This window comes from Harpia harpyja, chromosome 16, assembly GCF_026419915.1.
Source record: "Harpia harpyja isolate bHarHar1 chromosome 16, bHarHar1 primary haplotype, whole genome shotgun sequence".
NCBI classification, from domain to species: Eukaryota; Metazoa; Chordata; class Aves; order Accipitriformes; family Accipitridae; genus Harpia; species Harpia harpyja.
Window position 1 is genome coordinate 21,032,723 of NC_068955.1, and position 24,964 is coordinate 21,057,686.

General features: G+C 39.8%; 2 protein-coding genes across 10 annotated transcripts in view; both read left to right on the plus strand.

The window, feature by feature from the left end:
- Positions 1-2,895, plus strand: part of IPO7 (importin 7) — a 36,904-nt gene extending 34,009 nt beyond the window's left edge. The window contains exon 25 of the mRNA XM_052810776.1: positions 2,153-2,895. Coding sequence (XP_052666736.1) covers positions 2,153-2,250 — 98 coding nt within the window. The 3' untranslated portion in view covers positions 2,251-2,895. The remainder of the gene's footprint in view (positions 1-2,152) is intronic.
- Positions 2,896-7,879: 4,984 nt separating this feature from the next.
- Positions 7,880-24,964, plus strand: part of ZNF143 (zinc finger protein 143) — a 48,408-nt gene continuing 31,323 nt past the window's right edge. For 6 of the 9 annotated variants that reach the window (XR_008238812.1, XR_008238814.1, XR_008238815.1 and 3 more), the window contains exons 1-6: positions 7,880-8,028; positions 21,513-21,643; positions 22,436-22,528; positions 23,021-23,104; positions 23,331-23,411; positions 24,507-24,703. Coding sequence is in view for 6 of the 9 variants with exons in the window: in XM_052811806.1 (XP_052667766.1) it covers positions 21,520-21,643; positions 22,436-22,528; positions 23,021-23,104; positions 23,331-23,411; positions 24,507-24,703 (579 nt within the window). In the remaining 3 variants the exon portion in view is untranslated. Of the gene's footprint in view, positions 8,029-16,752; positions 17,044-17,130; positions 17,875-21,512; positions 21,644-22,435; positions 22,529-23,020; positions 23,105-23,330; positions 23,412-24,506; positions 24,704-24,964 lie in introns of those variants that run through there. The other 3 variants (XM_052811810.1, XM_052811808.1, XM_052811809.1) reach the window with 3 other exon arrangements.

Here is a 24,964-nt window from a genome sequence, read left to right on the forward strand (position 1 = left end):
AAGCCTGATAATGTCTTCATCAAAGCAGAGTTGGTTTACACTCCAGAGATGCTTGAAATCTGTTAAGATCGTCAGGTCACAAAGCCTCAATGCACAAATTGTATGGCATACCACAGGTGTAAGGAATGATAGAAACGTCTTAATGAACTAGCCAAGTAAATAAAAGCATATTTGTCATAATTGCTTGGATTTGAAAACAAATTATTTGATTACCTGAAGGTGGATGAACTCTAGGTATGGTAACAAACACACTGAGTGCCTGATAAATTATTTCCTGATGTGACCTAGTCCAGCTGGGATAGACAATGATTCTATAGGTGGGAAAAGAGCAAATTATGGAAGTAGTATCCATCTGTAAAGCTACATCATTAAGCCTGTTAAATATTTCAGATTGTTATTCTTCAGTACAGGTAATACAGATTTAAAAATATAGGAATTTGGCAGATCTTCAGTTTTCTTTTTTTGTTTTGCAAGTTTTCCCAGGTGTTTGAGAGTAAGCCAATATAGATCACTCTCTGAAGTCAGGGCTGAATTTTGAGTGATCAGTCCAGTGTCTCATATCCTGCATCCTACTTACCAATTACTACAAGATCTTTCAAAATAGAAGTTCAGAAACCTTTCAATAAAAAGATTGTTAGTAAGAATGCACATTTTATAAGTAGTTTTTGTCAGAAAACAGCCTAAATTACCTCACAAACCTTTAAGTGTCCAGAATGATTCACTTTCAATAGTTATAAAATACAGTTTCACTGTGACCCGTCAAACACTTGACATCATATTGATGAGATTATATACCTCTTCTGTATTTCATGAAAAATAATGTTCTTATATTTTTCAGCTGCTTATTCGTAGAGCAAGTTAGGTTCAGATTGTGAAGTTTAACTTAAGCAACTAGATCCTTACTGGAAATTCTTGCATACTATCGGAGCATACTGATAGTCTGTTTAGGCTACCTACCACACATGCAGACATCCTGCTAGAAGGATTTGGAATATAACTACCTCTCATTAATGTAGCTAAGAAGAATTTCCATAAGCTAAGAGATTTGTCTTCTGTGCACTATGGAGCTGGGAGTGAACAAAGCAATGGTCCCCAGGTCATGTTCTCCCCCTGTCCTTCATCAGCCGTGGCAACATTTTTCTGGCCCGTTTCCAAAGAAACAGAGGCAAAACGCAGATCCTCTAGATAATGTGACCTGTCCTGTATTCCCAGAAAGAGAGAGATTGCAACTATTTTGAGGTAGGAGAAAGCTCTTAGACTAGAAATAAGACATTAATAAGCGTTGTTATCTTGAGCTGGGAGTAATAGAAACCTCCTGCATTATCTAGATTGTAGTAAAGGTAGATAGAAATACACATTTCTGTAGAAGTAGGTAGATAGAAATGTATAGATGGAAATACACATTTCTGCTCTTTACCAACCTCATCTTCAGTTGTCCATGTATTAGAGCTTGTGAAAACTGGTCTTACAGTAATCTTGGAAGGATGGAATATGCAGCTAGTAAAACAAGAAAGCTTAACTATCACCGTTAGTTACAGTGATGGATATGTGGACCTCAGAAGCCTAAAGATCTTAAGGTTTGGTTGAAAATGAAAAGTGGTATTGGTAGTTTTCTCTCAGAATTATGTTACATGGTCTAGTAATCTAAACTCTAAATTATGTGCTTGGGTATGGCTATTTCTGCTTAAATTGTTGAATTGAGATAGGAACACTGAAAATTTAGGTACTATCTGTGTACTGCTTTTTTGTACATGTGCTCTGTTACTGATTTGACTAAAAAGGTCTATTAATGTTAATCAGAAAGAATTGGGTGCCTGTTAAAAAGTTTAGAAGTCCAGCATTCATTCAGGTCCTGTTTCTGACATGTGAAAATTACATACTCGTGTCCAAAAGCTGAAGTGTGGGCTTTTTAAAATATAAATTCATTTAAGCATAGCTATGACTCAATATTGAGAAATTTCAATAAATAATCAGTCCATCTGTTGTTTGGGGCATTGCACATTTCCACTTTGAATGCTGATTACTTCCTTGGGTAACCCCAGGTTAAACCTGTATCTCTGAGAGACTCAAAATGGTCAGTCACAAAATCTTAATGTCTTCCCCGCTACACACACACTAAAATATCTTCCTTCTGTTTTTTGTTTTGTTTTAGAATCCAAAATGATTGAAAAGCATGGAGGATACAAATTCAATGCTCCAGTTGTGCCAACTTCATTTAATTTTGGAGGCCCTGCCCCAGGAATGAATTGAATTATCACTTTTCCTGCTACTGTGTGATTGTAGTGAAGAGCTTGTGTTCCTCCCAATAGTGGTTCCAGAACTGGTTCATGTTATCTACAACTCACTCTAATTGATAAATAGATTGGACAAAAGCCCCAGAGGTGGGACCTGATCATGCAACCTAATACTGGAAAGCAAACCAGAGGGTTTTTTTGAAGATAGGAAGAATCTGAATTTAAAGCTTCAAATGACACACTTTGGAAATCGGAAATCAAGAGGGGATGTCATGAAGGCAGCTTTTCTTTTTCTGAGGAAAAAAATAGGCATGGGCTGCAGGACTATTTAAAATGTCTCATTTACAGTACAAGCTAGAAGGCAGACTTAATTTTTACACCTGTGGCGGTATGAGTATTTGCCCAATTTATTTCCCTTTTCTCCCTTCCTATTGGGTGTCTATTCTTTTAATGTAAATAAGATAAGGTAATCAGATAGCCTTACTTAATCTTCATCATTTCCATTTATCAAGATTGTTCATATGTAGAATATTGGACACTTAATGTAGCACTACATAACTGATAAATCTGTAAATGAATTAGCACTTTCATATTGAAACAAGCCTGCTAGCCTATGTACAAAAATAGCAAAATGTTTGCTGTTTATAAAAAATAAAAATAAGGGATGTATTGGGGAAAATAATTTCAAGTTATTAATTTAAAATGAACTAGCAGTTTTGTACCTGGTGACTTTGTGGTGCAGTCACCTCTGGTTGTGACTTGAATTCGGTTATGTAAAAAGGGGTTAGTGATATTTCATTGCTGCTAAAAAAAAAAAATAGCAACACCCTCTGTGTCCTTTGTTTTTCTTAAAGATCTTACTGTACAAGGTGAAATTTGGATACAAATGTGTACTGTAAGCACTGAGGAAAAAGTTACCTTCTCTAAAGCAGGTAAATAAGATGTGAAGTTCTGCTCTTAAGAGTTGATTGAAGTGTGTGGGTGAAACATCTATATATGCAATCTGTTAAAAAGACAACAATTAATTTGGCTAATCTGGGCTATGAACTATGAATGCAATTGTTTCCCCTAATTTTGCAAAATATTCTTTTTCCAGCACGTGGTAGTGCAGGTGCACTACTCTTGCATTTCGTTCCCCCTCTTTTCGTACTCCCAGCATTAGTGTGTGCTGTTGTCTGCCTAATCCAGACAGTGTATTTGAAGGTTTGCCAATCTTTCATTTTTGAAGCCACAATTTTCTTCCTTCAAAGTTGCTATAGTAACTAGTATTTTAGCTGGAGAGGCAAAATACAGTTCCCTCTGGGACCACTATCAAAACCACTGTTTGAAGAAGCCAGCAGGGAGATGCTGTGAATGGGTTGGCTTAAATGCCCCCTTTTTCTTTTCTAAAAGCAAAAATCCATAGGTTTTTGATCTTGCCTTGAGATCATTGGTGTCAGGTCTTTTAAATCAAATGTTTGTTGTTTTTTTTTTTCTTTTGGCTGTTTTTATATAAAAATGTCACCTGCTGTTACAATTGATATTAAACAAGCTACCTTAATTTAATGTAAGCCTCCAAAATTTAAATACAGGTTAAAAATAAACTGAGTTTATATCTGTAAAAATGAAATGCACATATATATATTATGATACTCAAAATGCAGTCTTCAGAAAATTGGTTTGTGTGGTGTGTTTTTTTGCATCAGCAGGGTAGCAGGAATTCATGGTTTGGGGTTTCCTTGACGAGCTGACCAGCACCATGCTCTGCCTTCCATTTGTTGCATAACCGCTAGCGCTTCTCTGGGCAGGTGTAGTGGGTTTTTTCCAGTCACTCTTCTCTTGTCTGCCTTTCTTCGGCAAATACAGTTACCTGCGCGCAGAGCTAATGTGAGAGATGGAGCCAGGACTATAATGCCACGTTGCCCTAGCCGAATACCAAAGGGATACTTTAAAAGCAAATTGTGGACTTAAAAGGATGGGTATTGCACCTGATGTGAAAGATCCTAAAAAATTAAGCCTTGAATCAGAGTATCCATTATAGTAGTGGTATGAGAACCACCGTAGTACTTTTGAATCTTTAGCTGACAGGCCAAGTACCTATAGCAGAACTGATTTTATTATATTTTTTTTTTTAAATGTGTAACTCATGAGCACATACAGGTGTACTCCAGCCTCAAGATAGTCTCTAGTCAAGGTTTTATTTTTGTAGAAAAAGGTGACAGACATAATTACAGCATACCTTTTCCTGTGCATTCCTTGACCTTGAAAAATGCCCAGTTTGACATAATTTCTGAACAGCTGCTTGTTGGGTATCTGCTTACCTTGTTATGCATCCCCAAAAAATCTAAGAGATTTAGGACAGAGGAGACACTTCTGCCTCATGGCAGAAGATGTGACAGAGCAGCAGTGAGAAGACTTTATATACAACGCAGATGAAAAAAATGAGGGGAAAATCACCAATTTAGTGCCATTGTCATTTCTGGAACAGTTATATTTTTCAAGTCACAAGTCAAGGGAAGAATTTTATCTTGGTGTGAGGAATACAGTCTTACTTCAAGGGTGCTTTTATGTGTTGCTAGATTGGTTAGCAAGGAGCATCTTTTTTAAGAATGGATCTAGAACTTTGCTTTCCTTTGCTCCAAGAAATGTATTTATATAAATTGCAGAACAATTTTGCATTGTTGTTGGTGATAGCGCATTTTGTGATGCAGTATATCAATTTCAGTGATACACTTATGTCAAATTTAAAATTGATCTTCCTCCTAGAACTTGCAATTATCCATTCCATTTTCAAGGATAATGCAACTCTAAAGGAAGAGCTGGGAAATTTAAAGCCTCTGTTTTTTCTAATATGGAAGATCTCCTTGGATTAATAAACATCTAAAGCAAATCCTTATCTTCACTTATTTCAGTGTGGTGTTTTGAATGTAGCTGTATTCTTACAGTACTTGGGAGTCCTGTTCTAGTTACTAGCTCTAAGGTTTGTATTTTCATCTCTAAAATACTTCTTCAAGCAGAGATGTTAGGCACAACTACAGTCCTCTTAACTGTGTTAAATGTCATATGCTATTTTTTAAAATGTTGACATACTGGGTAAATTTAATACCCTTTTTTCCTGAATCAGTATCTTAAAAGAATTATTAATAGGTGTCAGTGTAGTACAGCAAAGCTCTGTACAAATCTCTTGTAGCCTAGAATTACTACTGCAAGATTCAAGAAGTCTGCAGTGGATTAAGTACAGAATACCCGAAAATAAACATGCAGATGGTTTTAATTGTGCCTAGTAATTGATACCTCAAATTTTATGGGTTAAGTTTTATTTTTCTAAAGGAAATTTCTGCCTCTTGCGACTATTGGTTCTTGAAGAGTAGAAACATCACGAAGCTTCTCAGCAATTTTATCTTTGCATGTTTCTGTCAAGTTCTCTTTCAGTCCTTCCTCATAGTACTTTTCTCTTGCTAAACATTTCCACTTCCTGGACCTGAATTTGTCCCCGTGTAACTCCCATGAGATGCTGCCAAGAAACTGTAAGCTCTCTGTACTTACACAGTTCATACTGTAGGCAGTCATACCCCTGCTGATGCTCTCTGTGTATGTATTCAACACCAAGAGACACGGCAGTGTCCTCCTCTGGCATTTCAGCAGTGGGACTGATGCTCACTGATGGCTCTGAGCAGTGCAGCTGAGGGGACGGCTCCTCAGTGGGTGCTGCAGGCTCCCATGGGGAAGCATGTGGTTCCAAAGTCAGTATTAGTGGTAGACGCAGCATTGTCTATGTATGGGTTTTGATTTAACAGATGTGGCAAATTTCAGGTAATGCTGGTCCAAACTTTGTATGCTTGTGAAGACTTTACCAGTCTTCCATGACTTGGGCTACTAATTAAGTTTTTATCTTTGGTGTATGATCAGCAGTGGGTGAACACTGCTTCTGAAAATCTATGCAAAAATGGGCATTTATTTTTAAAAACGTAGTTGGGAAGAGCACTATAGTTCTGCATTTCTGCTAAATCTACTATTCAAGTTTTAACCTGAATGCAGTATTAAAAAAAACGTTTATCAAAATTTGAGAAAAGCTTACCAGGTACAAGGCGCTCAGTATTACGCTGTTACAGACTACACAAGCAAGAGATGAGTTCCTAGAGCTGGGTTTTTCTCTTACCTGTGCTCTGTGGGACCTTCTGCATACCCAGAACCAGGAATGTGGAAAAGCTTCATTTATCTGGTGGTGTAGCACTGATTATACATTACTTTGCAATCAATATGTAGTTTATTTAACTTAAAGGGTGTGTCATTGGTTTGCTTATTTCTGCTTTTTATAACCAGTCTCAGGTGTTGATGCTTTAGAAATGGCAAGTGCTTCAGAATGGGAAATCCCTAGTTGTAAGATTTGTGAGAGATGTTAAGTAATCTATTAACATAAAGGTGTTGGTAAACCCAAAATAGAATTGTATTTTGGGTGTTTTACGGCTACTGTACCTCAAATCAAAGTGATGGCCGTAATTTGTATTTTGGGTGAAAGTTTCCAATTAAGAAACAGGAAGGCAAACTTGAAACTAAGAAAGGAAAATTGCTCTGTATTAGGCCTGGGTGGGAATAAGCTGGTTTTGGCTGTTTTGCCATTTGGCTATTTTTGGCTATTTTTGACTACAAGAATTTAGAACTGTAGTTGTGCAGTTTCAGGCAAAAAACTTACGTGTTTTTATATCAGTCATGTTCAGAAAGGTGAAGTAAGCCCTACGGAGCTGGGCCTATTGTCCTGTCATTGGCGGTAGCTCATGTTAATTGCACAGTTGCATTTTCTTAAAAAATCATCTACCTAAGTAACTGTAATACCCTTTAACTGCCTGTGGAGCTGCTGTTGGACTATTACACGTTTCAATACCTAAAAATCACGTGAGGATAAATATTCTCCAGCATAGCTTTAAGAACAGAGTCCTTATCCCCAAGAGCTGGGCTGAAAGGCAGCACAAGCTAACCCGCCGGGAGGCTGGGGAAGGGCACCCCCAGGGGGGCTTCCCCCCCTCCCCAGCCCTGCCCCGAGCAGCCCCTCCGCCAGGGCACCGCGCCCCGGCACCCTTCCAGCGGCCTCCCCCCGGCTCCCGCGCCGCCAAGGGACGGAGCCTCGGGCACCGCCGGCCGGCCCGCCCGCCCGCCTCCGCGGGGACGGCGGTGCCCCGAGCCCAGCAGAAAAGCGCCGCGGCCGTCTGTGGGGGCCGCGACGGCGGGGCCGGAGCCCGCGGGCAGGCCGCGGCCGAGCCAGGAGTCCCTCCCCGCCGGCGCCCGGCGGCCCAGCTCCAGGCGCCCGCCTCCTCCGGCCGCGCTGCTCCGTCGCCACCGCGGGGGGCCGGCCGTAACGCCACGGGCAGCCGCCTCAGGGCGCAGCCGGGCCCCCCGCGCTCCCCTCCCCGCGGCGTCCCCCAGCGCCGCGGCCGCCGGCCGCCCTCCCGGGGGAAAGAAATGGCGCCCGGCTCCCTCGCTCCCCCGTCGACGCACAGGCGCCTCGCTCCCCGCGGTACAAAATGGCGGCGGCAGCGGCGGCCCCGAACCCAGCCTAACCGAGACGCCATGAAGCTGCGGGGCGGGGCCCCGGGCGTCTAGCCAATGGGCACTGGCGCGGGGCCTGGAGGCGGCCAATGGCGAGCGGAGGCGGTGACGCGCGGCGCGGCGCGTCCAATGGGAGCGGCGGTAGCGGGGGCCGCGAGGCCCGCCCGCGCGGCTCGGGGCGGTGCTGAGGCGGGCGGGCGCTGAGGCGGCCGTTTCCTGTCCTGGTGCATGGTGGTCGGACGGAGGAATTGTTGGAAAATTTCTCGGCGAGGTTAGTATATAAATGTGTTTTTACCCAGTGTGCCTTATTCTAACCACCGCCATCTCCGGCTGGGGCCGCCGCGCCGGGCCGCCGGGCCGGGCCTCGCCCTCCGCGCCGCGCGCAGGGAGGCGGCGAGGGGCAGCGAGCGGGGGGGCAGGCGGGCAGCGCCGGCACCGACCGACACGAAGAAAGCCGCGGCTCCGCCGCCCGCCCGCTCCGCGCGGCCCGGCCCCGGCCCCTCCCCCCCCCCCCTCCCGCCGGGCCTGCTCGCGCCTGCCCGCCGGCATCCCGCACCGCGGGGCGCGCCGGGCCCGGGCACCGGCCGCGGCCCCGGGCGGCGCCTCGCCGGCCGCCCCCTCGCGGGCCCGGGCGCGGGGGCGCCCGTTAGCCGCTGCGTCACGGGCGGGGGCTGCCGGCGGCGGGCGCGCTCTCCGCGCGGGCGGGCGGGGGGCGGGACGGGGTGTCCTGGCGCGCTCCGTGCCCCGCTCCTGCCCCGGGGAGCCCGGCGCTCGCCGTGCGGAAAGCTGGGGTTTGACGCGGTTTTTACGTTTTCTGGGTTTTTTCTTTTTTTAACGTGGTATTTCCATTGTGACGGAGGGCAGGCTTGCAGAGCGTGGTTAAAACAATTGCCTGCAGAGCGCTCTCGGCCTAGCGTGCGGCTTGATACGCGCGCGTTTGGGAAGGAGTAATTCGCTATTCTTGCACGAAGTTGCTTATTTTTAACGTCGCTGTGTCGTAGCGCCGTGAGCGCTGCTGTTGCCGTGCTAACACAGGAGAAGGTCCTTGCACGGAGCTTGTGAAGTAATCTATTTTAGTTCATCTCTTTCAACTCGCCAAAACACCATGCAAAATTATTTTAAGAGTTTTACAGCCTGCTCGCTCTTGTCGTTTCCTTCAGCTTTTCTTGTCTAGAACTTCTAATAGAACAGGATAACGAGAAGCTACTCCTCCAGAAAAATTACCTGAAATAACGCACAGATTTTTTTTCAATTTTCAGATAAGGTCTTATTTGCGGTGCTTGTTAGTCAAGAAAAAATGACGTGACTTTCGTGCAAGTTAAATTTTCTGTTAAAACAAGCCTACAGTTGAGCAGCTCCAGTTACGTATAAAATCTCTTTAGGGTTTGTTTTGAACCATCAAAGAATTACATCTGACATTATATGCAGAGCGATACCAGTACTTCTAAGGAATGTTATTCCAGTGATACAGAAACTTCAACCTTACAGTCTTTCAAAGAAAACATTTTCTCTTGTCATGCAGTTTTCTCAAGATTCTGCTTCAGGTGTTGTAAATCTGTTATGCCTTAGAGGACTATGTACCAGGTATTGCTGTTGCAGCTTCAAGGTGATGGTACCTGAAAAATTAAATTTGTTTGTCCTTGACTAGTAGCTTTCTAAGAGAATTCATAGATGTGTAGTATATTTTATCTTCTTTGTGTGTGTTTGCCTTACAGCTTTAGAATGGCAGGGTACAACATAACCATGTTTTCATGGCTTGTTTCTTTGTATTTCATGCATTAAAGTCTCTAGCTTTCAAACTGTGTATATGTCAGAAGCAATTCATCTGAATCACTACAGAAAATGAAACTCAGGAATACGTAGTCAAATAATGCATGATTGTTTTGGTAATAGATTGCAGCTTAAATGAGATGTAAAAATAAACGTTTTTAAACAGTTTTGAGAAATGAATTTCAAATTTATTGCATCATTTACATAAGCTATTCTCATTATTGTAATGAAATAATGCTTTCTTTCTAATACCTATCTGAGGAAGAGTTATTTTGCCTTCTATTAAAGGCTCAAATACAGCAAATGCTTAAGCAAGTGTAAAAGTTTCTTTAGCTAGGAAGTCACATGGACTTCACTCTGTCTTCATGCTTGTGTAGCATTTGATACTTCTGTCATGAGCTGGCAATCTCTTTTCTCGGAGGAGACGGGCGCAGCGATAATAAAGTGATGAATATTCCCTGGGAATGGGCTGTAAATTTGTTTTTGTCTCTCGAATATCTCAAATGATGTACTGCTTCAGCTCAGCAGACTGCTGCTGGCCCATGTTTTGCTGTCTTGTACTGTCCAGGAGAAGGGAGTTGGTAGGAGTTTGAGCAGTGAACAGGGTCTAAGCAGCAGGCTGGCGGGTCAAAGCAGCCGTGCCTGCTGACAGCTGTGCTTCTGGTGCACAGGCTGCCTGCCGTGGCCTTCTCGCCTATGGTTCTGTTGGATGTACAGAGGGATTAGGCTGAGGGTTCCTCAGCTTAAGTGTGGTGGTGGTAATGGTCTCTCCCTGGACACCATCTTTTCTGGGCATTCCTTAAAACATTATGTGTGTGTGTGTTCTTGCAGACTTACGTATTGACCTTAATAAAATGTATGGGTTTTGTTTAAAGCTAAAAAGATGACAGTTTGGAACTGGGTTGCTTCTCTTAGAGTAATTTGGCTTCATTTAGAGTGCGGGATGTTGATCTTTCCTTGCTGTTGCATGTAAGTCTTGGCCTTGAAGAGTTTTGGGTTAAAACACGCTCAGCGCAGGTGGAGTCTTTGAGAAACACTGTTATTAAATTCTGAGGAGTCTTTAGTTGGCAGTGTGAAACTATTTGTTTTCCAAAGCATAGGGCTCAGCTGAATTTGGATGAGTTTCCGCACACAAAGCAAACGGCACATGCCTGATAATCAGGGCAATTCTTCCAGTTTCAAGCATCGTAATGGACAGAATGCAAATACGAGGAAGATCTAACTTTTCTCAGTGCTCTTGTAGTCAGATCCCTTCATTACTCTTTTCCTGTCTGCATTTTGACTTGTACCCTTTTCCTTGATCATCCCCATGATTTCTGCTTCCCATGCTATCTTTTGTAACTCCTGCTGTCTCTGACGTGCGTACATACGTACCATAGCATCCCAGGCCAACCCTTTGTTTGCCTTTTCTTGCCACTGGCTTTTTTCCTGTATTGTCACATCTCTCACACGTTTTTAAGGCTCAACAGCATGCTTTCTGCTTGTTCTGCATTAATAGATGGTCAGTTTGTTCTTTCATCTCTTCTGTGCTGCAAGGAAATTGGTGCACCTGGTAAAGAGAGCATGAACTGGGTAGCCAATTCCTGTGCCTCGTGCCACAAAAAATCCCAAAAGATTGAAGGAAGGTTTCTGCTTAGTTTATGGATCCCTAAGATGGATCGTGATCTGAACAGATGGATCCTCTTCAGGAATCTGAGAATTCAGCTCTGAAATGCAAGTCCCTGTAAACGGATGTGTGCATAGGTATTGTTCTGAGGATGGAGTGAGGAATCTGAGGGAGGTGCCTGTCCATGGGCACCACATTTCTGGGGGAGGAGGGGAAGGAAGCCTTAGGACCCATCATGGCACAATGGGGTGTATGGGGTTCTGCCTGTACCTTAAGTCTGTAACTTGATCTGCTCTTAGTTGTATTTACTTAAGGGAATATGGTTTTGGTCTGCTCACTCTGCAGTGTGCATCAGGAATTGACTAGTTATTCAAAACCGGAATTGGACTAAATTAGTGAACACTTCCAGTGACATAGTCTGCTAAAATTTTCTGGGTTACACTGCTTTTTTAATTGTATAGTGGGATTGTACTTTGCTGTACCGAGATGATGCTTGTTAAATAAACGAAGTTCTCAGTTTTGAAGGGAATTTACAGTTTCAGCAAGTTCTGCGATACTCAAAGCTGACATCAGAGTTACACTTAAAATTACTTAGTGCTTCCCTCAGTTTGTATTTTATTGTCTGCTGAATGTTTTCCTCTGTATACACTTCTTGAGGGGGAAATTGTGTTACCTGCTTAATGCTCTTGGACTTCGTTTCTGATGACAGACTTCTCTAGAATTGGAAGATGGGTCTGTGATTGCAAGTTAGCTGGTGTTGCCCATATCTTAAGTATATTCATACTGAGCTAACATGATATTACACAGAGTTTCTTAGAATATATTTAGATGTACTGTTTTTCAGTTTACATTTGTGATCTGCTTTTTTGCAATTCAGGGTGAAGGTTGGCAATTCAGTAGGCTGTCCGTTTAGTTCCTGAAATACAAGTATAGACTAAAACACTTCTGTTAACTGTCATGGCTAATACTGTTACATCTGTAATGTAGTTATCAGATTACTAATTAACTCATAACCAGACAAAACAACCCGCTCAAAATTACCCATTTTGTTGGCAGTCTAAGCAGATTTGCAGGGTTTGAAGGGGCACAGCCAGGATTAATTATTTTGGTCATGTAAATTAGACACTTTTGTGATTTCTTGACAAGAGAGTTAGAAGTCTGTTTGGCATGAAAGTGAAACATTGACAGAAATAGTTGGTCTCAATTTCTTTCAGTTTTTTAGCTGTTAAGTATTCACCTATTCACCTAATGTTCCTTGTTTTATTTAAAACACCGATATAAATGGAGGTTTTATGATTTAAGGATTAAGCAGCCTTCTGAAGTGCTTCAGAAGTTATCTTTTTTTCTTCTTCTTCTTTTTAAAAACTGCAGATAGGCATTACTGCTTATTTCTAGGAGTAATTTGAATACGATCTGACATGCATTATCTGGATGCCTTCTTTATGTAGCCGGTATTTTGTGTATATACACTTGATGGTAAAAAACAAAAGCCAGTAGTTTTAAAAACACATAGGTTCATTGGTTAAGTGCTTTAAGTCTGTTTCTCACTTTGTGACTTTCAGGGCAGGGGAAATCCACTTGGAATGAGATCTAGTGCTTTATCTCAGTAGCATGTGTGCTGAAAAATTATTTAAAGGATTTTGGGTTTTGGGTTTTTTTCAGCTTAGTTAATCATGTTCTAAGTTTTTCAAGTATAAAACAGAAAATTAGATGACCTACCATAGCTTCAGCTTTTTTCTGAATTCAGGCCCAACATTCAGTTTCTGAGTGTGCACATTATAATTATTTATCCTTACTTTTTTTGACTATTAAACCAAAAATAATTTATTACCAGTCAGTCTGCAATAAAGAAATGGGGTGTTTTTTAGAAAGCAAGGTATGCCTGAGCATTGATGATACAAGTTTGGCTGGGAGAGAAGAAACGTATCTTAACTTTGAGCAAGGAATACCATATGAGTTGAGAGAAACTTGCTGGCTTGTTTTGGTAAGTGAGTTACATTGTTCTGTTGCGGTATGCCTGCAACCCATTCCATGCACACACACAAGTATTATGAATGATGCATAGGTGTTTTCAGTCATATTGAATTTGATGTTTTGGTACAGATTATATGGCCCTTTCTCATGCTAAACCTATATGGCAATGTACTAAGAACAACCGTCTCATTAGTGCATTGATCATTGACCAGGTGCATTAGTATACTTTTTCATACTTTAATAAAGCTTTCAGAATCCTGGTCTCTGTACCTCTGCAAACAGTGCTATATGGATCTCAGTTGCTTGTTGCCTTCCCTGCAGGATCTTTGGAATCTGATCTCTCGAAAGACTCCCAAATCTGTTTCAAATCCCTGGCTCAGGAGGCCGTGCTGGTCATTGGGGTAGTTACTTAGAAGTAGTGCTGTTGTTGTAGTGCTGCCCAAGGCAAATGTGATCATTGAGCTAAGCATTTGCTGGTGAGGTGCTTGTCCCAGAGCTGCAGCATGAGTTTAATTAGCTTTCTGTCAGCACTGCTGACAGTTAATATACTGATGGAACTACTCTTGACCTCCATTGATTAACCAGTAATTTCTTCTCTAATACATTCAAGAAACATGAAGTTAGCAGTCATATTTGGGATCAACCTGAGTCTTTTCCAAGCGTGTAGGACTTCTTGGTGGGTGGCTTTCTGATCTGTCTGCATTTTTTTAAGTGCCCTATGTTTGAAAATCACAGCATCCTTAGCACTCCCACAGTGTGGAATTGCACACATATGCGTAATCTTGTAATATTAGTTAGAGTAAGGATTTGTAAAAAATTCTTTATTTGCACTGGTTAATCCAATTACTTTTTTTTTATAAAATGCAAGCATTGATCTCTGACAATACTTTTAACATTCACCATTTGTAGATGGGATTCACAGTGTAAACTGAATGTATGGTGATGACTTTGGGGGAAGAAGACTGCTGGAACATAAAGTAATTATGTGAGGCTAAATGTGGTTCTCACTGCTCACACTGAAGTCAGAAGAGTTGTGCTTAGTTATGGCAGTGATAAATTTGGTTTTGCATTTATGTTATTTTTTAAGAGATATCAAACTCTGTGGCAGTGAATTAGTCTTGAACTGCATTGTAATCAGGATGTATCTCTGGTGGAACAGAAAGGCTGAAATACTGCAAAAAGACTAAAAACGAGCCTCGAGTTTGACTGCAAACCTCTGCTTTGGGCAGCATGAGTCTCTGCAAGTTAGCTGTGCTGCTGCTTGGAGTGTGTACATCATGCTTAGGCAGTTGACAGTGCTGTCAGTCTCGATTAGGCTCTTCTCCAGGGCCAGGGTTAGAGCCCGTGGTTCATAATTCACAACACTTCTTTGCTATCTAGAAAATAGTTGTGTAATTTGCTATTAAATTGTGTATCTTACCCCTCTATCTGGATCCAGCTATTGTTACCAGATTCTTTAGTAGAAGTTTTGTTCTGTATTTCAGCTTTGTTTCTATTTTATACTGTGGATGATTAATGTGGTGGAAATTGCTGTTTAGTTATATTTTGCTTGCCTTTACAAGAGACTGGAAAAAATAGTGAAAGAAGATTATAGGAGAAAGCATGTAGAAATTGAGAAATGCCTAACATTAAGTAGTTTATATTTATCCACTGAAAGTCAATCTGACCGATTATAGCATGAAATCAATGTTTCGGTGCAATGGTAAAATACTGAAAAAGCTAAGGGCTGTTGATGAAGAAAGAAATCCATGTCTCATCTATTGAAGCATTTGATCAAAGCATCCACAGGATCTAGATTTCATTTCTGAGCCTGCTACAGATTTCTTTTGTAATACTGTAAGAGATTACCATACACGTACATACGGGAACAGAAGTAAGATTTGAGAGAGCCCTAGTTCTGCTGTGTTTTTATTTCTGAGCTTAGAGCTGCTGAATGACTTTATGTAATTAGTAAGCTATACACTTGCGTCCTCAGAAAAAACTTTGTCTGGACTAGTCAGTTTTTCAGTCTATGCCAGTCACTTTTTGCACTGAGACCCAGAAGGCTGTAATGCATATTAATTATCATTTGAAGTGTATTTACCCAGAATGTTAATTGTAGGTACTAATTTTGATTTTTCACAAATGTTTGTTAATCAGACTAGTTTGGGGAAACTACTGATATTTGCAATCATATCAGTTGTTTAGGACCCTAATGCAGTCAGTATTTAATTCAGAAGAACCTTAATTGTGTTACTGTGCTGACATACTTGAACTGGTTTTGGGATCCAGCTTTGTCAAACATGGGAATGCAGTTTCCTAAAAATCCTGAATGAAAGTTTCAGTATTGTGGGGTTATGTGTCATTTGCCATTTTACTTTTCTGGATTAGTTTTTACTTGTTGTTTTTATAAGTTTTGTACGTTATTTAGAAGTGTATTAAAAATAAAAATGAAGTTTCTTTTCAAATGAAATAAATGGATATTATTTCAAACTTCTCAGTGCTGTCTGCACAAGGAGGGTGAACAATCACAAGGTTGCTTAATATCTGGAGTAGCTTTTTTCCTGTCTTTCTCAGATCTTTCTTCCCGCACATTCTAGATTGCATTTTATAACCGTTAGTTTTCTTCCGTGACTGCTATTACAATTTATTTATTCCATTTCCTGTTAATCATCCTCTAAGCATGATCTTTTTTTTCCTTTAAGGAGTTTCTGCTACTGTCACTGCAGGTTTTTTCCTTTGTCCGGCAATACAGTGGTATAGCCATTCTTTCAATGGCAAATTGCTGCTATTTTCCGGGTGTTACTTGCCACATTCTCCACTGAGAATGGGTTTCCTCATGCTGTCCTCTCAGCTGCCAGAGTTCCCAAGTACCCCAAACCCTGCTCCATGGGAGCATGCCCTCTACCAGCTCTTGCTTTGCTTTTCAGCTGCCTAAATCCCACCTGCTGTTTCTTAGTTGTTCGATTCCTAGTTTTCACCAGAGACTCCTGTGTCCAGTTGCTAGATTGAGTTTATGTAAAAGCTTCTCTTTTAACGTTGCATCTTTTCTCCAAAACAAGTGAAAGCACCCAAAAGATTCTATTTGTTTGAGTATTAGTGGAGGGAAAAATACAGGAGGTGCTCTCTAGTTAGGCAACTTGATGAAATCTTCATGAAAAATCCTTTATTTTTAACCAACCTACCCACCGCCCCTGGTTTCTGAGTGTTGAGAATTTAAAGCATGCTTGAGTTCACAGTTTTTTCTGTTCAGAGAATTTGGTGGGGGGAGGCGGGGGGTGGCGTTGGGGGTTTTTTAATAAAAAATTGCACCTATGTACCCTGCTGGATGGCCTATTTTATCTGTCAGTGTTATACTGGGGGTTTACATTGCTGGTGCAGCTTTTGTCAAAAAGCGTAATAAAGTCAGCAATGTGCATCACTAACTCACTGCTTTTGCTTTGTAACTAACAGTGCAAGACTTGTTTCAGCATCACTTCTTGCAACTGGCTGTTGCTTCCTTCTATCAGATGCTGTTTTCAGTTCAGAGATTTTTTTCAGTCTAACCATATTCGTCTCAGGCTGATTTTTTTTTTTTGTGGGAAGTATTTTAACCATCTTAAAGAATGGTAAGATTTTCCCTGCATGAATACTATAGGAGTGTTTCAGTGACTCATCATTTCAGGAATGCAATACGCATTAGTGTCCTTGTGAAAGTCTTCCCAAATATCATCATTAACGTGCCTTTGAAATTGCAACTTGCGTAAGTCAAGTCTGAAGTTTTCACTTCAGAGAGTACATCATGACTAAGCCTGTATTTGTGTCTTTTCTGTAGGACAGCTCTTGAGATTAAGCAGAACACACGTGCATCAGTCTTGTTGGGCAGCCATGCAGGCCCCACCCCAGGGTTCACATATTTTCCTAAAAATGGATGCTTTCAGCTGCTTCTTAACTAATGGGGTGCAAAATTTGAAGCAGGTAAAGGAAATCTTTCTCTCCCAGGTTCATGTTGACAAAATTCCTGGCAGACAGGAGGTTTAAAGAAAAAGCTTAGTGATGCAAATGCACAGAAATAAAAGCAATGATGTGGATTAGGGAAAGAAGCTGGTGAGTTTCGGATTGGAAGAAGGATGAAGACAAATTTGCTGGAAGCTGAGGAGAAAGCAGCATATAAGCCAGTTAGCAGAAAAGGGGGGGAAGACAGTTACTAAAGCTGAGGTAAGGGAAAAGACCCGAGTTGGATGAAAACAGGCTGGTTTCAAAAAACCAAGACGAATAAAAATGTCATAGGAGACTAGATTTGCAGGGTGGATGATGTACCAACAGTATGGTGATGCTGTTTTAAATGTATGCAATATCAAAATTACTAGGTATCACAGAACAGTTTAAGTTGGAAGGGACCTCCAGAGGTTATGTACTCCAGCTCCGATCAAGGCAGGTCTGATGAGACCAGGTTGCCCAGGGCTGTGTCGTGTTGAGGCTTGAACGCCTACAAGGATGGAGAGTCCATAACCTTTCTTTGCAATCTGTTCCTGTATTTGACCACTCTTAGAGAGAAAAAAAGTAACACTGTAGGAGCAGTATCTCTGTGATAGCCTGACCCATTTCTCCACAACATAGGCCAACTTCACGTCATCTTTAGTTCTTTCCCCATCCTCTTCCTCAGAGCTCGTAGCCCTGTCTGGTTAGCCTGTCTTCTCCACACGGGAGGAAGAGGAGAGTCTGAAAGTGAGCAGCACATCCGCTTTTGGCTGAGGGTACTCCTCCCTGCACAGCAGAGTAACAGCAAAACTGCTGCATCACCAAAGAGTGAGTGAAAGCTGGGGTTTTGCTGTGTGGAATGGTCCCAGTGCTACAACTTCCACTAGAGGGGATGTACTTCTGAGATGGGTCTGAACATGAACTGTCTTGAGACAAAGAGGCAGGAAGGTGATAGACAATGGTATGATGGACACGTAGACCAGACCAGCAGTAAGAGAAGACTTGGGGACTAGTTGCAGAAGGAGTTGGTGTAGACATGGGAGTATTTTACATTATTTTGACAAGAAGGATGGGATTATATTAGGGAAGAGGGATGTCCTGGAAATTTGGTACCGTGATAGGACTGGCTGAAGAAGGAAAGTGGTACTTCAAGGAGAAGGGATGAAGCTGAGGATAAGAAGCTAGTGGAAGGACAGAGGACTGGGGAGAGGATATGTTGGAAGGGATCATTTTAAAGGAGTCAGAATTGGGAGAAAACAGCAGCACAGTCTGTGTAAATGACAGCACATGATCGTCCAGATCATCTGGACTAGAGGAAAGTAGTGAACATTCTGCTGTGTGCAGCAGTTCACTCTGGTTTTTTTTTTCAGTGTGTGATAACTATTAATCAGCCACACTACAAGAACAAATACTGTAAAATAATTTAAACAAATACTTTTGCTCCTTTGGACCTTGAATTTATCTTGCATTAGATTTCTTTTTCTTCCAAAATAGCCGTTGACCCTTCAAGCAATTGGTTTTGCTCTGACTCTTTCAGGACTTTGCAGTTGTCTGCATTGACTAGCTTCCTCTCTACTTCCCCAAAGTTGAGAGAAGAAGCATAAGCTCTGGAGGAAGGGCATTATTCTATTTTGAAGGCAGATAGTATATTAAAGATTATGGGGGCTTCTTAAAAGATACTTTCTCTAAGAGAGGGAATACTCTGAAGTAGACCTGAGCTGAAAGGCCCTTGATGTGCAGTCCCTGCTGGATTTGGAATTGTTTCAGAATGCAGTTTTAGTCAAAACCAATGGTTGTGTAGCCTTTCTTCTCCAATGTGTGAAATGGTCTAGCTGCTTTGCAGTCTACTTCCATGAGGTGTCCTGAAAACTGAGTGAATGGAAAACATAGGCAATGCAGAACACTGTTAGCAGTTAAGAAGACAGACAACCTCTGTGCACCACTAGCATCTAATGCCATCGTTACTTAATTTGACTTGCTACAAGCTGGCAGTACCTCCAGAGAAGCAGTCCTTGCAAACTGGTCTGGAATAAAACTTTTTTTGGTGCTAGTTTATTTTTTTTTAACTGCATCAGTTTTCTGATTTTATAGGGTAATAGGGAAAGAAATTACTAGTCAAGTCATTAACGTGGAGATGGCAGAGGAAGGAGTTGAACTCAGGATCTCTTATGTCCTAGTACAATTCCTTGTCCCTTAGATTATAGTAGCCAATAAAACTTAGCTATTTCTTCAGAAACATCTAGTATAAATGCAATTTATTCTGGATGGCTGCTCTGCACTGGCTCTTTTTCTGTTGTATGACATGTCTTTGAGAGACCTAATTTTCTACAAAAGCTTCTTTTCTTGAAAAGGATGCTGGGAACAAGAATTTCCCATCTTCCCTTGGATGTTAAAAAATCTCTCACACCTCTTTTGAATTATATTTTGGTTTCTAGCTTAACTGTATCTTCTTTTTGATGCTCAGAGTTGTTCAAGGTTCAAATTCTCTATTACAAGCCTGTATTTTAATCTCCTTAATGTTCCAGATAGATATTGTGTAGCATTTTAATTCTGGAGGGCATATTTCTTACTGAATTGTGAACTGATCATTAGTAGTGTTTTTTTTCTTACATGGTTTTCAACGTAGTGCATGAAAAAACTTGCTTTTTTTACAGCTTAAAACCTTCCTAAAGCTACCCCTTTCACTTTCTTTATCAAACTGTATCTATTCCATTAACTGGGCTCTTAACAGTTAACCAAACTGTCAATAATATTCTCATACATGCCAAGGTGATTTAGACTCCAGGTCCAATTTCAGGGAGTAATGTGGGTACTTGGTATAACACCACATTAAAAGTTAGCGGAGCTTGGACTGTAGTGACACATTTGCTTTGTGCACAGCACTCGGGTTAAAGCACTTCAGACAGCAAAAGCAGCAGAGCTGCAGCAGCTGGGTGTCAGTCAGCTTTTTCTCTGCTGAGACTAAGAAAACTGATGTAGCTGCCTGCTTCTCTAAGAAATTGAGTCTGGTTCAAAGTCACTTGGATGTATTTGGAAAGTATTACTCGGGTATAATTTTCAACTACTGAATTAGTGTACCAAACCTTTTAAATACTGCAGGCATGCTGGAGTACCTAAATGGTCTAATTTTGCTTTCATTATTCTTTAGTTTTGACGTAAGCACGAGTTTCTCAGTGGTCTTTGAGGCCGTTGATGAGTTGCTCATTCAAGGGCAGATTTCTGCATTGTAGAGGTAAAAATAGTTATTCAGAAATGTAATCATAAGTAAATTAAAAAACCTAGATTATTATTCTCATCCTTGAATAATGGTCATAGAACCATACTAAGATTAAAAGCTTTGATTATTTAGCTTTGATTGTAACCTTTTTGTGAGATTGTCAAACCGCTTCTTGTTGTAAGAAAAACTCTTGACTATCAAGAGATTGGGGTGAGGGGAAAGTTGCTTTAATGCTGAGTAGCCTAGATTGCAATTCCATGTGATTTTTTTTTTTTTTTTTCTTTCATCCATGTCTAAGTGTATGTTACATTAACTAAAGGGCTTGCAGAACTCAGTGACTCTTTTTTGGTTGTTTTTTTGTTTGTTTGGTTTGGTTTGGGGTTTTTTTCCCCTGTGGTGAAAGCCAACATCTGAGTTAGTAGAATGTAATGTTATATATTTCCTTTATAGCTTCTTAATCTAGTAATACTGAAAATTAGTAAGAGCCTTTCAGATTCAGTAGACTTCTTAATCTCCCATATTGAAACATGCCTGGGTAAAAAATCAGTATCCAAAGGGATGGCTGTTTCTGGTTCTGTGAGATACATATAGAGTTGTGACCGTCGCTTACCAGTCGCTACCCTGTTGTCTTACTAATGCATTTTATCATGAGATACTTTATTATTTTCAAGGAGGGTTTTTTTTTTATTTTCTTTTTTAAACAGAAACCTTCCTGGAAAGTTTAGGGTAATAGTTGGATCGTTCAGTCAGACTTACTAATGAAGTTCGTATTTCCCAGTGTGTGATAGGTTCTAAACCTCTTACTGGAACCAGAGAGATGTTTAATTTATAAAATTAAAGCCCTGCTGTTGTCATGGGTGAATTGTCAGCTTTATTTTAATTCTGGGGACAAAAAGATATCATTACTTATACCGTCATTACCACCATTATTCTTTATACATTGGTTGAATAATTCATATTTAACTGAAATCTAAATGTGGTTGATGCACTTCAATTTAGTAACTGCTACTGGAAGTTGTTAGCAGCTTAGTTAATTGAGGTAATAATATTTACCTATTTCAAGTAACTTTTTTTCCTCTGAAGTATTTTCCAGGTAAGTCAATCATTCATTGCATCTTCTTTATGCGGAAGGTAACATAAAATATTTGTAACAGCTGTATAAAATCTAATTAAACTTGAATTGTCTTTAACTAGTTCTGGTTCTGTATTTAAATTTTCTATCTATGTTTTGTGAATGCTTTCTTTTTAGGTAGACAATGTTATTAGCTCAGATAAATCGAGACTCTCAGGGAATGACTGAATTTTCTGGAGGAGGAATGGAGGCCCAGCATGTGACTCTTTGTCTAACAGAAGCTGTAGCTGTGCAAGGTGAACCTTCAGGTTGAAATACCTCTACATTACTGTGTCTTTTCTGTTTGAAATTCAGTTACAATGCTAAAACTTACGTAGCGTGTTCTAAATGAAAAATCTAACAGAAATTATTCTTAGTTAACTGGGATTAAGTTCACTAATTTAATTCTGAAAGGAAATGATCTCTTAATTAAGATAATAGGAGTCTAAATGTGCCAAAATAGGAAATACAAAATCTGACTTTATTCTCACTATAGTTTTGCTGTTTTATACTCTGTAACTTCAGTTTATATCTAAGTATGTATTAAACAAGTTGAGTTTTAAAATAGATTGGTGATCTAGGATTGGTTTAAACTTGATCTTTTCTGACAGCTTCATTATAATTTTATGTGATTAAAAACTTTTTTCCTAAATCTGTGTTTTACTCTAAATAGATTTGTGTATATTAATAACAGGTAGTAGTGTACAAAACAAAATTATCAATACGAGTATATGTATCGTTATTTCACTGTTGACACTCATAAGCTAATTAATATTTCTCCTAAAACCTCAGCTTTGTAGTTATTTATTCAGTGACATTGGAACTTTTTTAGTTAAGGAAAATAACATTCTAGCTGTCATGTTTACAGACCAAAATGTTGAACATATGACCCTAGTATGTGTTCAAGGTTCAAAAAACAGAAAGCAAGTAAGAACTGTTTCCTATTATTATTTCTGAAATCATTATGCTTTAAGGGGTTGTAATCATTTATGAGGTGGTTAAGTTGTGATTTTTAGGGTTTGATGCTGGTAATAGTGAATATGAACTTTTTTCTTTGCTAGATGGTGACAACTTAGAAAACATGGAAGGTGTAAGTTTGCAAGCAGTTACCCTTGCTGATGGCTCCACTGCTTACATACAGCACAATTCTAAAGGTAAGTAAATGACTAGAAGTTGACTGGTATTGAAATCGTATTCCCCTTTTTAACCCTGTCTTTGGATTCTAAACCCGTTTGGATTGTAAAGTCAGGCAAAATCTGTACAATGTTTATGAAGTTCCAATTCCAGCTGGGAATTACAGGTATTACAGTAACACTATAAAATAAATATTTATTTCTGCTACTAATAAGATGCCAGTATCAAATGGAGAACATAAGTCAATCAGAAGTGAGATGATCTTTACACTTCAAACCCAAATATCAACATCATGACTACTGGATAGGACATCAGGCCTTTTCTATTTTTTTTTAATCCCAGAATTTTAAAACCTCTGTATAGTTATACTGTGCTTACTCTTTACCAAACATTATTTCTCAGTGATATTTTATTGACGTTTTAATCCAGAAAGTATCAACTGTGTGTTTAAACTGTGATGTGTTATACAGTTATACAGAATGTTTTTTAAGAATTCTAATTGTGTGTTTCAGATGGTAAATTAATGGATGGCCAAGTGATTCAATTAGAAGATGGTTCTGCTGCTTATGTTCAACATGTACCCATGCCTAAAAGCAGTAAGTGTAATAATACAAGAAATATATTCTATAATAATGTGTTACTGATAAATATTGATACTAAGTAATTAATGGTCATTATAATAGCTTGATTTCTTATTTTAATGGAAATAGTCTTGAAGAGATCCTAGGTATTTTGTGATCCTAGGTATTCAGTGTTTAATCTTTCCAATTAATGGATTTTTCAAACTATTGTTGAAGCGTTGTAATTCTTTCTTCCGAACAGGGGACAGCTTGCGTCTGGAAGATGGACAAGCAGTTCAGCTGGAAGATGGAACTACAGCATTTATTCATCACACCTCAAAAGGTAATTTTTTTTTTTTGAAGTGTGATTTATTATATTAAGAGTTCAACAGAACTTCAGCAGTATAAAATATGGTACTCTTTTTAGACTATGACGTCATTTAGTGTGATTCCCAATGTAGATTACTTGTTGATTTTACTTTGTGACATCTGGAAACTGTTGAAATGAGACTGGTTCAGTTCCTTATTTGGGCCTCATACAACAGTTATAAACAGAATCAAAACCAGTGTATTTCACTTTTTTTTAGCCCAGGATCACATTAAAGTAAGTATATGTCATGTTAGTAGAGAATGGAAGCCCTTATACAGATTTCAGCAACAATTGCATGTGAAAATGAGAAAGCAGGTAGGAATCAATCAATCAATCCCTCTTGATCTAAAGAATGTAGTGATTGACTTAAATTTTAAAAATCGTGCTATTGATGATTTTGCCATTAGGTGGTAGGGCAAAAAACGTGACAGCTGACAGTCAAGAATGCAGACGTATTTATTTTAAATGCTAACTTAGATTTCTGCAGAAGATGATTACACTAGTCTTGGAAATAGTACTACTTCTTTACAAAAAGTTAAGTAGATATTTTAAGTCTGTTTAAACTAGAGTGACAAGAATTACATTCTGTAATCAGCAATATTGAGAGAATATAATAAAGAATTTCTTTCTTAAAAGTCACCCTATATGTTATGTGTTTCTTTTGCATATTTGTGTGATTCTGTTCTTAAAATGATCAGATTTATGAATTCTAAAATCTGAAGTATTGACATCAGTACATGTGTTAATTATTTTCATTTTATTATGAGTGAATATGAAATGGAAAGCATATTTGTGTTCCTGGTTTCCTTTGTAAATAAAGCTAGACCAATATAAAATTGGTTTTGCACTTTTGTAAGTGTGCAGAAATAAAGTTATGGGAGGTGTTGTCTTGGAAAAAAAATTCATCAGTGCTATTCATAGTAATATTTCAAGTGTTTATGTGTCTCATATATTTCATACATATATATGACTTCAGGAGACATTTCCTGAACTGCAGTAGTTTCTCATGTAACTTGCAGACATTGCTATTCCTTTTCTTTAATAACACTTTGTAATATTATTTCTCAGACAGTTACGACCAGAGTGCATTACAAGCAGTCCAGCTGGAGGATGGAACTACTGCCTACATTCACCACACAGTGCAAATGCCACAGTCAGATACCATTTTAGCTATTCAAGCTGATGGCACGGTAGCAGGTCTTCATACAGGAGATGCTGCCATTGACCCAGATACCATCAGTGCTTTGGAGCAATATGCAGCCAAGGTATACTGAAAGACATTTTCTCTATCCATAATGTTTTAATGTAGCATCACAAGATACTTGGCAGCAAAAGCCAATTGTGATCCAAGAATTAAAATGATAATTAAGAGACTCTTCAGACTCTTAGAAGAGAGAACACCAAATTGTCATGACAGTGCTTCACTATCATGGACAGCTCTAGTGTGTCATGGTGCATAAAAAGAACAAAAGATTGAACGCTGAAATGTCAGACTGATTTGGAAAGTGATTTAGACAACTAAGTAA